This window comes from Bufo gargarizans, chromosome 10, assembly GCF_014858855.1.
Source record: "Bufo gargarizans isolate SCDJY-AF-19 chromosome 10, ASM1485885v1, whole genome shotgun sequence".
NCBI lineage: Eukaryota > Metazoa > Chordata > Amphibia > Anura > Bufonidae > Bufo > Bufo gargarizans.
In genome coordinates this window covers 95,091,773-95,108,727 of record NC_058089.1, presented here as the reverse complement: position 1 = coordinate 95,108,727, position 16,955 = coordinate 95,091,773, and the positions used below count along the sequence as shown (strand labels likewise).

Sequence of the window (16,955 nt, the reverse complement as noted above, 5' to 3'; positions counted from 1 at the left end):
AATCATTTTTCATTAAAAATAGTTGATATCTTGGTAGTGCCCAGTCATGGAACGTGACTTGGCAGTTTTATCTTTCTTGAACATTCCTCATGTTCTTCTGCGTCTGGTCAAGAAGCTTTCAAAGATAACCCATGTAGTTAACTGGAAACCTTACAGAAAATTTTTTGAACATATATTATATGCACTTGTTTATGGCGTAGACATCATGAATGTACGGTATATTATATATCTGTATAAACGAGACCAGGAGGCAAGTAGACGTTCATGGGCACAATTAGAATACATGGGACTAATTTTATAGTGCTCTATGGAAGAGAAAAGGTAATTTTTTTTTTTTTTTAAGGGTACTTTCACACCAGCGTTTTTGTTTTCCGGCATAGAGTTCCGTCCTAGGGGCTCAATACTGGAAAAAACTGATCCGTTTTATCCCCATGCATTCTGAATGGAGAGCAATCAGTTCAGGATGCATCAGGATGTCTTCAGTACAGTCACTGTGCGGTTTTTGGACGGAGAAGCGCAGCATGCTGCAGTTTTCTCTCCGGCCAAAAATACTGAACACTTGCCGGAATGCCTTAAAGGGAACCTGACTCGTCTCAGGGACAGGACTCGTCTCAGACTCGACACAGAGCTATGGGGACTGGGTATTGCGGATGTGCTAGCGGCCATCTAGCAACCCATGTCCTCAGCTCTATACCCAAAATCCCGGTGACAGGTTCCCTTTAATGCATTAATTTACATTGAAGTGTATTAGTGGCGGATGCGGCATTAAGTGTTCCGGCAAAACTGATCCGGCTTTTCGACCTGCGCATGCGCAGACCTTTAAAAATGCAAAAAAAATATAAATACTGGATACGTTTTTCCGGATGACACGGGAGAGACGGATCCGGTATTTCAATGCATTTGTCAGACGGATCCGTCTGACAAATGCCATCAGTTTGCGTCCGGATTGCCAGCGACGGAACTGCCTGCCGGAATCCTCTGCCGCAAGTGTGAAAGTACGCTAAGGCTTCGAAATCCGATCCTGTTATCACATAAAAAAAAATAAACAGAATTTGAGATTCGCTTGAGTGATTTTTCAATAGGACAGAGATTTTTATTGTATTTTTTGTAGTAGTTCATGGTCAATATCTCATATGACAAATTTGGCTCTGCTGAGGATAATTATATTGTGTTTTTTAGTTTTTGTTTTTGCCGGTCTGGGGGTTTGGCCGGATTGTATATAACATGTATGGCCAGCATAAAGGGTTTGTCCCATTAAGACAACTTATAGAGGATACGTGTTTGATCCGGACGGTTCGATAACTAGGGCCCCCACCGATCAAGAGAATGGGGACCCGTGTTCTCCCTTTTCAAGTGAGTGCCTGTCGCACATTGCCGCTGCCGCTCCGTTCAGCTTTATTGGGCGGTCGGAGATAAGCAAGCGCTTGTACTCCGCTATCTCCATACAGTTAAATGGAGCAGTAATCACACATGTGTATCATCTGCCGCATCATTCAGACATGGAGCACAGACCCTCGTTCTCGTGATCAGCGGGTCTGCAGTGGTCCGACACCCGCTGATCAGACACTTGGGCCTCTTTCACACGGGCGTTACGTGTGAGGACCAGATAGGATGGGGGTGCGTCGCGGGAAAATGCTCTATTTCTATTTATTTAAAAAAAAAATCCACGCTTACATGCGCATGAGAAAAATCTGCATTTTTGGTACCCAGACCCGAACCCGGACTTCTTCACAGAAGTTCGGGTTTGGGTTAGGTGTTCTGTAGATTCTATTATTTTTTCTTAGAACATGGTTATAAGGGAGAATAATAGCATTCTTAATACAGAATGCTTAGTAAAATGTCCATTGAGGGGTTAAAAATAACCAAATTTAACTCACGCCATCCACTTGGTCGTGTAGCGGATCTCCTCTTCTTTCTTCAGGACCTGGGTAAAAGGACCTGTGATGAGCGCAGTGACATCACCAAAGGTCCTTTTTCCTACCAGGTCATCAAAGAAGAAGACAGAAGAGATGCCGGCTGCGCGAACAAGTGGATTAAGGTGAGTTTAATTATTTTTATATTATATATATATTTTTTTTTTAACCCCTTCATCCCTATTTTACTAAGAATTCTGTATTAAGAATGCTATTATTTTCCCTTATAACCATGTTATAAGGGAAAATAATAATGATTGGGTCTCCTTCCCGATCATCTCCTAGTAACCATGCGTGAAAATCGCACCGCATCCGTACTTGCTTGCGGATGCTTGCGATTTTTCACGCAGCCCCATTCACTTCTATGGGGCCTGCGTTGCGTGAAAAACGCACAAAGTAGCGCTTGCTGCGATTTTCACGCAACGCACAAGTGATGCGTGAAAATTACCGCTCATGTGCACAGCCCCATAGAAATGAATGGGTCCGGATTCAGTGCGGGTGCAATGCGTTCAACTCGCGCATTGCACCCGTGCGGAAAACTCGCCTTAGGGGGAGATTTATCATTCCCTGTGCGCCTGAAAATTAGCGTTCAAAACTCGCAGGTGACTCTTTAAAAAATTGTCGTATCTCCCCTTTTTCGCCATGCTCACCACTTTTCTAAAAGGGGACATGGCAAATGTGGAGTAGGGGGCTTGGCCAGCCACCGCGACAAATGTATTTTCATTTATGCCAGCTTTCTGGTTGGGCACATGGTCTGCAGGAGGATGTACCTAATTTATGACGAGGCGTGTGCCTTAGGATAGGTCATCAATATCAGATTGTGGGGGTCCGACACCCGTCACCCTCGCTGATCAACTGTTAGAAGAGGCCGGGGCTCCTTGAGCACTGCGGCCTCTTCCTAGGCATGTGACCTAGTGGTCTAGTTGCAGCTCAACCCCATTCAAGTCATGAGGGCTGAACTGTAAGGCTGGGTTCACACATGAGCGTTTTACAGCGCGTTCCTACGCGCTGTAAAACGCTCAACAGGCAAGAACCAATGATTCCCTATGGGAATGGTTCTCATCTGAGCGTTTTACAGCGCGTACGATCGTGCTGTAAAATGCCCGACGCCCCAAGAAGTACATGAGCTTCTTTGGGGCGTCTTGTCGCGCGTTCCCGTACATAGACTTTAGCGGGAAAGCGCGACAATGGGCGTTCGCTTGTCTCTGTATGAAAGATTGCAAACGCGCATACAGAGCGCTCCATCGCGAACGCTCAGGTCTGAACCCAGCGTTAGACCAATCACACCCCGGAAGGCCGCCGTGCTCACCAGAGCTAACCTGTAGATAGGTCATCAATATTATTTCCCGGATAACATGATTGCAGATTTCACACAGGAACCAGTAGAATTTCAGCTTTCACTTTGTGAGTTTGTATGGAATTTCAAACGACTTTTTTTTAAGTTACATAACCTTTTGTGTAGAACTGTAATGTGGAACTCGGGTGAAGTTCAGTGGCCCCCAAGTCTCTATAAAATCCAGATATTGCATCCGTGCCACAAGTTTCGTGTGTGACTTGCTATCAACGCCGTGGCGCCATAGTCTGACTCTCTGCTTCTACTATAAGACTCTTTTTCTAATTTTTTCTTATTTTTTTCCTCCAGGCTAATTATTTAATAATGTAATCATGTTGAACGTCCCCTTCGGAGGATTCACCCCGCTATGGCTCGGGTCCTGACGTGAGCAGCCTTTAATGAAGCTCTCCTAGCAGTTGAGGCTATCACTATGACTGATCCCATGATGGATTTTTTCGATGACACGCACCTCTTCGATGAAACGTTGGGTCTGTCTGACGATGCCTTTGCTCAACACGATCCCGTGTCCCTAGTTGACGAGTTGAACCTTGGCGCCGAGTTTGAACCCCTTCACGTTGACTCCTTAAACCACGTGCAGGACGCTCAAACCCACCCGAAACTCAATGATTTTGATACACTTAATCAGTTTGATTCCATTAAGTTGCACCAAGTAAGCCGCTCGTACAACAGTCCGGTGGAAAGCGTTCTGTCTCCGCGATCACAGTTCAGCTGCTCTCCAATACATCCTCCAAGCCAAGGCAATGGCATGTTCGCTGACGATGGAAGCCCCATGTGGGGTCACCAGACGGCCACGGCTATCCCAAATCAGAACAGCTCCCCGTTCAGCCAGCAGCACCGACACTCTCAGACTATGCAGCATAGTAAAGGATTTGTAACCCACCATGATTTTGCCTTGTTTCAGGCCAGCGAGCAACAGCAGGTCTCCATACCACAGCAGCACAATCGGAACAGTATGAACACAGGTCAGGAAATTATGAGTCAACCAAAAACGTTCATGGATGTTAACGTGTCTTTGCCCCATAGGACTACTAATGCCCAACATATCCCTATGGTCAATAACACGGCTCCACAAGATTCTTTGCCTTTACAACAGTTTTCTCAATCAACGTCATTGCACTTCTGTGGCAATCCAGCCGTCGCTCAGCATGATGGCGCGTTTGGTAGCCACTCCCCGGCGCCATGTTCTGTGAATGCCACGCCAACCTTTTCTTCTCATTACCCCTTCTCCAACAATCACCTAAACCATGCTACACATTCTCTGTCCGATTTCGCGGAAAGTCAAGCTTTTTCAGACATTGCAACCAAGCAGGAACCTAGTCAGCATGCTTTGAACTCTAGCGATCGACTGCATGCTAATGACTTCCAGATGGTGCATTCTTCACATCCTCAGGGCAACTACAATGGGACAAAAATGTCTCCTATGACCATTGGCTTCCCATCCCAAGATGGTCCTTCTGTTCGGTTGAGCCACTTCAATGACCATTTGGAGAGCAATGGTTTTTCTCCTTTGGAAGACAACCTGCTCCAACAAGTGGATTCTCAGTCGGAGCCGTTTACTGGGCTCGACCCGGTGGATTTGTTGCAGGAAGATCTCTTGCCACATTTCGATGACACAACATATTCTCAAGATGGCTCAAGTTCTGGTCCTGCCATCCTAAATCCTCCTGGCACCGAGACTCACATGGAGCAGGAACCGATAAATATCCCAAATGATCTGCTCAATTCTCAGCATCAAGGTCCACTCAACCCATGGAATCCTCTGCTATCCAATCACCTGAACATCCATGACAGGCCGTACGTGGCTTCGCAAGGAAAGGTAATTTGCATTGCAATTTTATTTTTATTACACTCATTTTTAGTAAAAACAAAAACAAAACAGTAGCTACTCGCAGTCCTGTTCTAAAGATGGCTGCTGCAGTCCATCTTGTTGATGTGTCTTTTATTTTAGGCTACATGCACACGACCGTATATGTTTTGCGGACCGTATGCTATCCGTTTTTTTTTTTTTTTTTGCAGATCCGTTGTAACAATGCCTAAAACGGACAAGAATAGGACTATGTTCTATTTTTATTTTTTTGCGGGGCTACGGAACGAACATACGGATGCGGACAGCATTTTTTGCTGATTGAAATGAATGGGTCCGCATCCTATCCGCAAAAAAAAAAACGGAACGGACACTGAAACAAACAACGTTCGTGTGCATGTAGCTTTATTCCAAGGCTACTTGGGAACTTTGGTTGTGGCCTTTGGAACAGTCTTCCTCCAGTTTGTGCTCTCTGGAGAGGAAACAGTTAAAACGACATTCTACAAACAAGTGTGTTCAGCCCTGGAAATGCCGTCCGCGTGTGGACCGCGTCTCCCGGGCCGTCCGCAGCTTCCCTGATTCGAGCTGCCTGTATCATATTATGATAGTCAGTTCATACCGTCATTGTGGATCCGTTGTACTGTGCTCACCTGATGATGACAGTACAATAGAGCCATGATCAGACAGGAACTGCCCGTGTCATAAATCGCTATGATGCAGTCAGTTCGGGTCAGGGAAGCCGCAGTCGGCCCAGGAGATGCGGCTGACCACGGTCGTGTGAATCAGCACTTATACTGCTCGTTAACGAACACTGATCGGTGATAACACGCCGATCATCGGCAACATTTATATGTCAGTTATCCGTAGTACGGGGATAAATGATCGGTATTATGATCATTCATCCGCCAGGCAGTTTTCAGTTGTTTGCCGCCACACGCATTCATTTTTCATGTTGCTTAGAACGTCAGTGCATGTTTACCTGCGACCACAATTGGACGAATGAACGCTGATATGTAAAATGGCCCTATGGCCCCTTTCACCACAAACTATGTGGATTGTGTCTGAATCTGTTTGGGAAAAAAACGGATGGTTTTACAGGCAAGTGGCGTCCGTTTTGTCTGATTGTGTTCAGTGTTTTTTTATGCATTTTTCACTGGCGTGAAAAAATAAAAATATTAAGAATAACACTCTATCTCCTAGCAACCATCAGTGAATAACGCTTTGAATCCGGATGCGATAAGTTTTTCACGGAAGGCCCATTCACTTCTGTGGGACCAGGGCTGCGTTAAAAACGCAGAGTATACAACATGCTGCAATTTTCACGTAACGCAGAGAAAAACAACGCTCATGTGCGCAGACCCTTGGAAGTGAATCGGTCAGGATTCAGTGTGGGTGCAATGCATTAAATTCACGCAGTGCACCCGTACAGAAAACTCGCTCTTGTGAAAGGGGCCTAAGGGCTTTTTCACACGAGTGAGTCCATTGTGGGAATCGCGTTCCGAGGAATGGGGAAGCTCCTGGGCCGGGCGACCCATTTAGGACTGTTTTCCACAAGCGAGTCTATTGTGGGAATCGCGCTCTGTGCGTGAGCGTTTTCCTCCTGTTCTGGACTTGCAGGAGCGCGCACAGTATTTATAAGGCCTAGTTCACACGAACGTTTTTTTTTTGCGAGTGTACGGGCCGTTTTTTTGTGCTCCGTATACGGAACCATTCATTTCAATGGTTCCGCAAAAAAAATTTATGTACTCCGTATGCATTCCGTTTACGTATTTCCGTTTTTCCGTTCCGTTGATAGATAGAACATGTCCTATTATTGCCCGCAAATCACGTTCCGTGGCTCCATTCAAGTCAATGGGTCCGCAAAAAACGGAACACATACGGAAATGCATCCGTATGTCTTCCGTTTCCGTCCCGTTTTTTCTGAACCATCTATTGAAAATGTTATGACCAGCCCAATTTTTTCTATGTAATTACTGTATACTGTACATGGCATACGGAAAAACGGAAAGGAAACGGAAACACAACGGAACTCAAAAACGGAACAACGGATCCGTGAAAAACGGACCGCAAAAAACTATGAAAGCCATACGTTCGTGTGAACTAGGCCTAATGCTGTGTGCCTCTGATTACAGAATCATAGTGACATAAAGCTGCCAGTATGATCCTGAAGTAAGGTCATGCAGAGGCACACAGCATTACAAATCAGTATAAGGCTCCATTCACACGTCCGCAAATGGGTCCGCATCCGTTACGCAATTTTGCGGAACGGGTGCAGACCCATTCATTCTCTATGAGGACGGAATGGATGCGGACAGCACACAGTGTGCTGTCCTGCATTTGCAGAGCGGCCCCGATCCGCAGCTGCGGACAAGAATAGGCATTTCCATAGGGGGTGCCGGCAGGGTGTGTTGCGGATCCGCAACACACCACGGACGTGTGAATGGACCCTAATACCGTGTGTTTCTTCAAGTCCAGATAGGAGGATCATGCTCACACTTGGAGCGCGATTCCCGCAATGGACTCGCTCGCGTGAAACAGCCTTAAGTGAATTCACACGTGGCAAATTAGTTGCAAAAATTCCCGCCACTGAAAATCCAATTCCTCTGAATGGGGTTGTTTGTTTTGCCGCTAGCACGTGATTTTCTGCAAGCTGCGTTCAGATGAATGGGACAGTTGCAGAAATTTGTTTGCATTCACCCTAATGAGACCAGGAAGCCCAGCAGGGGCCACACTTGGCGGACCGCAGCGTATCTACGATCGGGCAGCCACAAAATCTGCACCAAATGTCCTGCTTTTGTGTTTATTTTATTGGAAGGTTTTTGATAATGTGGGGGTGCTGTGCAGCTCCATGCGGTTGTATTTACTAGTGCCTATACTGTACTAAGCGTCACTTAAAGGAATTACACAGGGGCTCTGACCCGGCCTCCCTGCAAATCGGCCCGGTTTTCGGTTTTGCAGTTCTGTCCAGATAACTGTGCGGCCATTGAAAATCACTTTGAAAGCTGTGCAGTAAAAGCTTCCTTGGTCGCTCTCTGAAAAAGCAGAGGTTGTCCTTTTATGTTTTCCGTCATTACTACCGCAGGCAACCAAGTGGAGATCATTAGGTACAGATACTCTAGGGAAGATGTAACAGATTTTATTTTTTTTTGATGGGTCCAAGACCTCCAGTGGGAACTATTACTCCTTGTGGAAAGCGCCTAGTAAGCGTAAGGAGTCTTATAGGCCATGCAACGCTCTTCTGGGGAAAAAGGATTGAAAATTATCTTTCTTTCCAAAATGAAAAGAAAGCCGAGCCTCCAGGGTTTAAAGGGGCTGTTCAGAGCTGAACCCGGGCACACCGCGATCTGCACTAGCATTTGAGCTTTTTGCCCCCCCTTGCCCAGCGCTGACTCGTGCAGGGCATGGGAAGTTTTCTTGAGATCCGGTGACGTACCGGGCTCTCCATGAGTAAGCTAGGCAGAGGCTTCCGCCCAGCAGTGAGCCCGGTGACGTCATTGACCATTCAGACGTCCGTAGTGCATTGCAGATCCGCAATACACCCGTCTCACACCCCCATAGAAATGCCTATTTTTGTCCGCAATTGCGGACAAGAATAGGACCTGCTCTATTTTCTTGCGGGAATACTGACAGTGCCTGTCACGACCTAAGTGGTCTGGCAAGCTGGTGGACGTGAGGCGCAAATCACAACCGGTTTTGACAAGTACGGGTTTATTGAGAGACAACGCGTTTCGGGGTGCGCATGACCCCTTTATCAAGTCTGGTGTGCTGCAGCTGCAGGTGCAGCTGGATGTTTGCTGTTTGTATAATGCTCCCCGGTCACTTTTCCTGACAATGTACAATGCTTTGCCAGAGATGAATTAGATGTGGCTGAAGCGCTGTGGCTTTTTTTTAAGCAATGCTGTTGCAGTGGTGAGGCTGATGTAGCTGGGGTATTGAGACCCGGCTACTGCACGTGGTGCGTGCTGTAAGGACACAGGGAGCAGCTGCAGCACACCAGACTTGATAAAGGGGTCATGCGCACCCCGAAACGCGTTGTCTTAGGTCGTGACAGGCACTGTCAGTATTTCTAGTAATCAACGAAGTGGCGACTTGGCCCTCGCCCCTTGGTTCCTTTGGACGCGGCAGCTCCAACCTGACACCTAGCTAATCCAGCGGACCTTCATCACGGTTGCACCCAATCGGTGCAACCTAAACAGGTGAGCAGCACATACTCATCTTAAACTGAAGAACGCTGTTTCATCTTTACCTATTTACCCTATGAGCGCCTTTCATTTCTGAACCCGGACAACCCCATTAAGGCAGCTAATGCTATAAGTCAATGCTCGAACCTTTTAAACAAGAATTAAGACCTAAACTTAGGATTGTAGCTAAGTCAGTACATCATCTGCAGACCTCTGTTTCAGGCTGATTGCCCCTCATCAGTGCAGAGTCAGAGAGAGATGACTTAACTGGGCAAGAGGCAAGTTGTGATCGGTCACAAGGCAACAACATTCAAAGGGCACGGGTTCGGAGTATGTCTAAGACGGGATACCGAGCGGTTTTAGCCGATGCAACATCGCAAATGGTGACAGTAAATGGAGTCTTGTTGAGACCCGCAAGTTTCCATGACCTGGCAGGTTTGGATGTTTTTTTGTGACTGTCAGATCATGGTAGCAACAACATGACTCCATTCACTAGTTGCAGCCCTGCAGCGTTGCGCTGCTTTCTTTGGTCACTTGATGTCATGACCATGTAGCCTTAGGCTACTTTCACACTGCCGTTTCTGGGTCCGCTTGTGAGATCCGTTTCAGGGCTCTCACCAGCGGCCCAAAACAGATCAGTTCAGCCCCAATGCATTCTGAATGGATAAAGATCCGTTCAGAATGCATCAATTTGGCTGCGTTTGGTCTCCGTTGCGTTTTTTAGACGGTCACTAAAACGCAGCTTGCAGCGTTTTGGTGACCATCTGACGATGCAGAGCCTAATGGATCTGTCTTCACTTACAATGTAAGTCAATGGGGACGGATCCGTTTTTCACTGACACAATATGGTGCAATTGAAAACGGATCCATCCCCCATTGACTTTCAATGTAAGTCAAAACGGATCCGTTTGCAAACGAATCCGTTCTGAACGGATACAATCGTTTGCATTATCGGTGCGGATCCGTCTGTGCAGATACAAGACGGATCTGCACCAAACGCGAGTGTGAAAGTAGCCTTAGCTTAATGTGGTCTATCGGAGGACACGTTACATATTTTTCAGCAGAGAAAGGGCTCATGAACACTAACATATTTTTTTTTTCTGTGTCTGTTCTATGGTTTTTATTTTTATTTTTATGTGGACCATATGCAACCATTCACTTCAATGGGGCCCAAAAAAAAATGAAATTACTGTGTGCATTCCATGTTCACATGGCCGTTCCACAAAAAAATAGAACAGGGTTTCCTCATCATTTTGCACTCAATACTCCATAATGAGAAAGTGAACCCCCCCCCTTCCAAAACATGATGCTGCCCGCCATCACCATGCTTCACTCGTGTAGGGATGGTATTGGGCAGACGATGAGCAGGGCCCGGTTCCTTTAGTTTTTCCTTACAACAATTTTTTCAGGGAGTTTTAATATTGATGGTCTATCCTCAGGATTCTGAACGGTCCGACGGCTGCAGTGCTCCAATAAGCGCTGCCTCCTCATCACAGCTTACCCTACATTGTATAGCGGCTGTGCTTGGTATTGGGACTGAGCTGCATCTAGGCCATGTGCCTCATCAAACGGCTCATGGGTGGGCATGTCAGGAGTTGGACCCCACCGATCAGATACCGATGACCTATCCTGAGGATAAGTCAACAGTATTGTGCTCTCAGAAAACCCCTTTCATTTATTCTGTTAGATCATGCCAATTACATATTAGTTATGGCGCCCCCTGGTGTTCTTGTAAAACAATTTTCCCTTAAAACATCCTTTACATGTCCACTGTTGGTGGTCACACATGCTCAGAGGCTCAGTCCAATCTCCTGGAGCCTCTTGTACATGGAGGGTGGCGTGATTCCTGGTATTGTGCAGGTCACCCAGTAATAATCGCCGCACTAGAATCTGCTTTTTCTCACCAGCGCTCAGCACATTAAAGGGGTTGTCTCACCTCAGCAAATGGCATTTATCATGTAGACAACGTTTAAAAGGGTTTTTCCCGAGATTTTAATACTGATGACCTATCCTGTTGGTATCGCAGCTCAGCCCCATTCACTTCTATGGGGCTGAGCGGCTACTAGTCATGTGACTGAACGTCTCGTCGCTGGCCTAGGAAAAGCTACGAGCACCGCTGCCTTCTCAAACAGCGGATTGGCGGCGGTCCCGAACGTCGCACCCCCACCGAGCAGATACTGATGACCTATTCTAGATAAATGCCATTTGCTGAAGTCAGACAACCCATTTAAGTGGACAATCTGAGACCATATAGAAAAAGACACGCGGGGGGGGGTCATAGCACACATGTAATAGACACTGAAGAATTTTTTTAAATAAATGATTCCATTTAAAACACGTCCTGTATAGTGTGATCTAACAGAGAAATGTGATATGTATCCGCAGGACAGCCCCCGTGCCTCCTGTGTCACTACTGGTTAGGATAAAGCAGGCTTACTAGGTGCAGTAGGCCTCATTTGTCCTTGTTGCCCATAGCAACCGGAGATTAGCTTTCATTTCTCAAACGGCTGTGGAAAAATAAAGCCGCTCAGTGATTGGTTGCTATGGGCAACGAGGAAAGATTTAATTTTTGACAATCTGAACACAGGCCACCTAAGCCACGCGTCCAGAAGACACTAGAACGCTGCGGAGAGATAGACTGACCCATCGATGTGGTAAGGTCATATGTAGCATGTGTGCAGCCGTGTGCTGTCCACATCCATATGTCCATCCCACAAAAAAGCCCCTGTGACGGAACTCTATGCCGGAAAAGAAAAACGCAAGTGTGAAAGTAACCTAGAAAGTATCCCACAAAAAAACAGAACACGTCCTATTCTTGTCCGTTTTGCAGACAAGAATCTGTGTTTTGACAGTGGATCCCACAGAAGTGCGGGATGCACACGGCCGGTATCTATTATGCAGGTCCGCAGTGTGTGCATCTTGAGGTTTGACTATTCACAATAAAATATGAACTAATTGTATCATAATTCTGGAGTGCCGGGAATCTCTGATTTTTACTTGCAGATTTTGGCGCACATTTGCCCCAGATCTCGCCCTTCGCTTAGCAATGGGTGACAGCTACATCGAAAAGCCACACATAGGGCCCATAACTGACCCGAACTGAGCTGAACAGACTCCATTGACTCCGTTCCGTTGGGGAGCCTGTTTTTTGTACCAGACCAAAAAGTTCTGCCTGCAGGACTTTTTTGTCTGGTCTTTTTGACGGATGCTGAGCCTCCAACGCCGATGTGAACAAGCCCTTAACGTTATATATGATACCTATGATTTGAATTACTGCAACTTTCATACTCTTCCACGGCTAAAAATACCCCGCAAAAACTTTTTCTAGAAAAATTTTCTGCACCGTGTAGATGAGATTTTGGAAATGTCTTCTGCTTAGGCTACTTTCACACTTGCGTTTACATCTTCTGGTATTGAGGTCCGTTCTACGATCTCAATACCGGAGGGAAACGCTTCAGTTTTGTCCCCATTCATTGTCAATGGGGACAGAACTGAACAGAACAGAGTGCACCAGAATGCATTCCGTTCCATTTGGTGGCGTTCCCATACTGGAGAGAAAACCGCAGCAAGCTTCATGGGATTTCCATCATGGGATGTGGGGCAAAACGGATCCGGCATTACCCACAATCCAAGTTTTCTCGGACAGAATAGAAAACGGACCCGTTCCCCATTGACTTTCAGTGGAGTTTATGACGGATCCCTCTTGGGTATGTTACAGATAATACAACCGGATCTGTTAATAACGGATGCAGACGGTTGTATTATCGGTAACGGCAGCGTTTTTGCAGAACCATGCCGGATCTAGCAAAAACGCTAGTGTGAAAGTCGCCTATTTTAGGTTTTGAGATTCTCTGCCGGATCTGAAAACCTGACGTGAAAGTAGCGCTTGGGTGCCTTCACACATGGTGGAAAATTCCGCCAGAAAATACTCCACATAAAGACTTCCCCCATGTTATTCTATAGGGGGTGAGAAGTGTCAATTCCTGCGCTGTATTACGCTGCGGTATAACGTACCGCTACTGCATAAGTAAGGATGTGCTGCGGATTTTATAAAGCAGGCGGTCTCCCTTCATTTCACTGGGGGATGTACCGTAATTGGCACAGAAATCTGCAACGAAATCCACGCCTGTAAATCGCTTTCCTCAGAATTTGCATTAGCCACCGTTACACACAGATATAGCAGAGCTCATATTTCATCTGGCACAGCTCCCAATGCTGTAATATGTGTCTGTGGTTTTACATAGGACTGCAAGTCTTCCCGAGGAGGTTTAGTGACCAATGTGGCTCTGCTACATTTGCCTGTGAAGCTCCAGAGGAAGGCAGGCCGTGGAGTTGCAGTACTTCCGTGTCAGTCTGATTTCCTCCTCCTTTCCAACCGACTGCTGGAGAAGGGATGTCAGGCCGCCATGTAATATGATCCCAGTTATTACGCTGGTGCACGGAGGGAGGGGAGGGGAGGGGGGGGGGGACATGCTGCAGGAAACTATTACTGAACCTTGGAGACTCACCAAACACCAGCACGCCTGCTTATTGGCCTGGGCCGACCCTCAGGGTGAAGGGTGAACAGGAAGACGAGTCAGGGGGAAAAATAAAAAAAGAGGTGCCCACCACCAGGGACACCTGGGGTTAACACGGGATGCAGTGACCATGCGTGATCACCTCCGCTCACATCTGTAAGTTGGATCTTTAAACAGCCTTAAAAGGCCTTGGGGCTTAAATGGCAGGAAACCAGTGTCTTCTGTTTGTATTATAGCAGAGATTAGTTTGTCGCTTGGCACGACGTCCTTGTATCTGGTCTTACATAGGGACTGCAGGTGACCGTGCTGCACGTGAGCTTCATTAGGAGCAATGCAAATCAGTGGGACAGTTGCATAACCAAGTCAGCACTGCTACATTTGTACCGTGACTCCATTCTTCTTCTCCAGGGAGTCTGGCATGGAGCAGGTTAATGGTCTTCCTGACTAGTAATACTCATTACTAAGCGGTAATAAAAAAAAAAAACTTAAAAAAATGATGGCTGCCAGACCTTTTCAGTGTAAAGTGATTTATGAGGGGAGGTCTCCGGGGGTCCTCGTATCATCTTCATTATTGCCATTATTTATTTATGGGGCGTCTACATATTCCGCAGCGGCGCTGCTCGGGCTCACGCAGACATCATGGTGACTCAACCGGTTTCTTTGTTACCGGCTTGTGCTGGCAGGGAAGCGGTTAAATCTGCAGCCCGGCCGAGCTTTTGTATCTCTGCATGTCTTGTGTCCTTTCTATGGGATTCTGCGGGTTTACACACTACGGGCCGAGCGAGCGATATCTCATTACCGCCCAAGCGCCACAGTTTATAAAGCGCTCGTGTCCACCGTAACGGGGTCTCCTCCGCTAATCGTTATCTACGTGTCATGGTAATGGTGGCGTAATCCTGTGTACGGCTTCTTTCACACCTGTGTCCCGGTGTATCGGCCAGTAGACAATGCCAGGAAATGGCCGGACAAAAACCGCTGCCAGGTAGCGATCTCTGCCGGACCCCATTATAGTCAGTGGGGTCCGGTGGGAAGGCGGTAGTTTCTGGCAATGACGGATCCAGAGAACCCCGGCAGCCTGTTGTCTACCAGAACAGCCCTCCGGAGATCCCGCCGCAGATGTGAAAAATGTTCTGCTAAAAAATAAATATTTTCTCATGAAGAATTTTCCCCATCGTAGCAAGACCATATTCCAGTTAGAATGTGCCACATTAGGGAATTCTGGGTTATTGCTCTTTTTCAAGGGGTTGTGGCCACGAAAAAATATTCTATTATAAATATTTTTTCAAACCAGAACTTGGATCTGAATAAGCTTGTAATAGCATGTAATTAAAAATGTAGTATAGCCCCTGAGCTAGTCAATAAAATATCTATGTAGTGCCACCTGCGGTCTGTTATTTTCTTTTATTTCTTGTCCACCTCACTGAGGTGGTCGCACATGCTCAGTTTAAATCTTCAATTGTCAACAGCCATATCTTCGGTTAGAGGCTGTGGCAGTTACAATAAAAGGGCAACAACAGAAACGACCCCCCCCCCCAGAAAGGACACGCTCCCTCAGCTGCCAGCCTGAAATACATCTAGCAGAACAATTGGAGCAATGAATGGGGAGATCTCTGGATCCATGTGAGGTACAGGGCTGGTTCTAGATTTGTTAGAAGAGATTGTCATGTACTGTATGATGTCTGATTTTTCATTTGTTACGTCAATTATGGCATCAGCCCTAAGTGTCTAATTGGCGGGAGTCTGATTGCTTAGTCTCTCCCTCTCGCCAATCATGAACGGAGACCCGCGCTCGCCGTTTGTATGAGGCGGCCTGACACACATGCTTGTCCACTGCTCTATTCAACTCTTCGAGCGCTTGTACTCTGTATAGAGTATGAATGGAGTGGCGACGCACATGCGTGACCACCGCTGCCTTCAAACAGTGGAGGACAGGCCCCCAGTTTCATGATCTGTACTGACCCCAGTGGTCGGACCCTAATCCTGTGCCTGTGTTGCAGACTGCAAACGGTGGGTCCGCAATATACAGGCACCGGCCATGTGCAGTCTGTGCTGTGGAATTGGACCCGTTGATTTCAATGGGTCTGCGATCTGCAAGATACGGCAAAAGATGGGGCATGTCCTATCTTTTGCTGAGAGGAAGCATGGGTCGGAAGCCCACAAAAACACTATGAAGCGTTTCCGTGGACTTTCGGGTAAGGCTACTTTCACACTCGCGTCTGGTGCGGGTCCGTCATGGATGTGCACAGACTGATCCGTTCAGATAATACAACCGCATGCATCCGTTCCGAACGGATCCGTTTGTATTATCTTTAACATAGCCAAGACGGATCCGTCTTGAACACCATTGAAAGTCAATGGAGGACGGATTCGTTTTCTATTGTCATTCAGAACGTTTGGCTCAGTTTCGTCAGACGGACACCAAAACGCTGCAAGCAGTGTTTGGTGTCCGCCTCCAGAGCGGAATGGAGACAGAACTGATGCATTCTGAGCGGATCCTTATCCATTCAGAATGCATTGGGGCAAAACTGATCCGTTTTGGACCGCTTGTGAGAGCCCTGAACGGATCTCACAAACGGAAAGCCAGTGTGAAAGTAGCCTAAGGGTACTTTCACACTAGCGTTTTTCTTTTCCGGCATAGAGTTCCGTCACAGGGGTTCTATACCGGAAAAGAACTGATCAGGCATATCCCCATGCATTCTGAATGGAGAGTAATCCGTTCAGTTTGCATCAGGATGTCTTCAGTTCAGTCGTTTTGACTGATCAGGCAAAAGAGAAAACCGCAGCATGCTACGGTTTTCTCTCCGGCCCAAAAAACTGAAGACTTGCCTGAACGCCGGATCCGGCATTTTTTCCCATAGGAATGTATTAGCGCCGGATCCGGCATTCAGAATACCGGAATGCCGGATCCGTCGTTCCGGCATGCGCATGCGCAGATCGGTAAAAATGAGAAAAATGTACAAGACGGATCCGTCTGCCCGCATGACAAGCGGAGAGACGGATCCGTCCTTGCAATGCATTTGTGAGGCGGATCCGCATCTGGATCCGTCTCACAAATGCTTTCAGGCAGCAGCAGATCGGCGGATCCGGCGGCCAGTTCCGACGACGGAACTGCCCGCCGGATCACACTGCCGCAAGTGTGAAAGTAGCCTAAGACTTGTCCTATTTTGCCATATCTTGCAGATCGAG

The 16,955-nt window shown here is 47.1% G+C and overlaps 1 protein-coding gene across 1 annotated transcript in view; it reads left to right on the top strand.

The window, feature by feature from the left end:
- The first annotated feature begins 298 nt into the window (after positions 1-298).
- The window catches only part of CHD9 (chromodomain helicase DNA binding protein 9), a 139,372-nt gene continuing 122,715 nt past the window's right edge, over positions 299-16,955 (top strand). The window contains 2 exon segments of the mRNA XM_044269481.1: positions 299-321; positions 3,556-5,083. Of these exon segments, the coding sequence (XP_044125416.1) occupies positions 3,677-5,083 (1,407 nt within the window). The 5' untranslated portion in view covers positions 299-321; positions 3,556-3,676.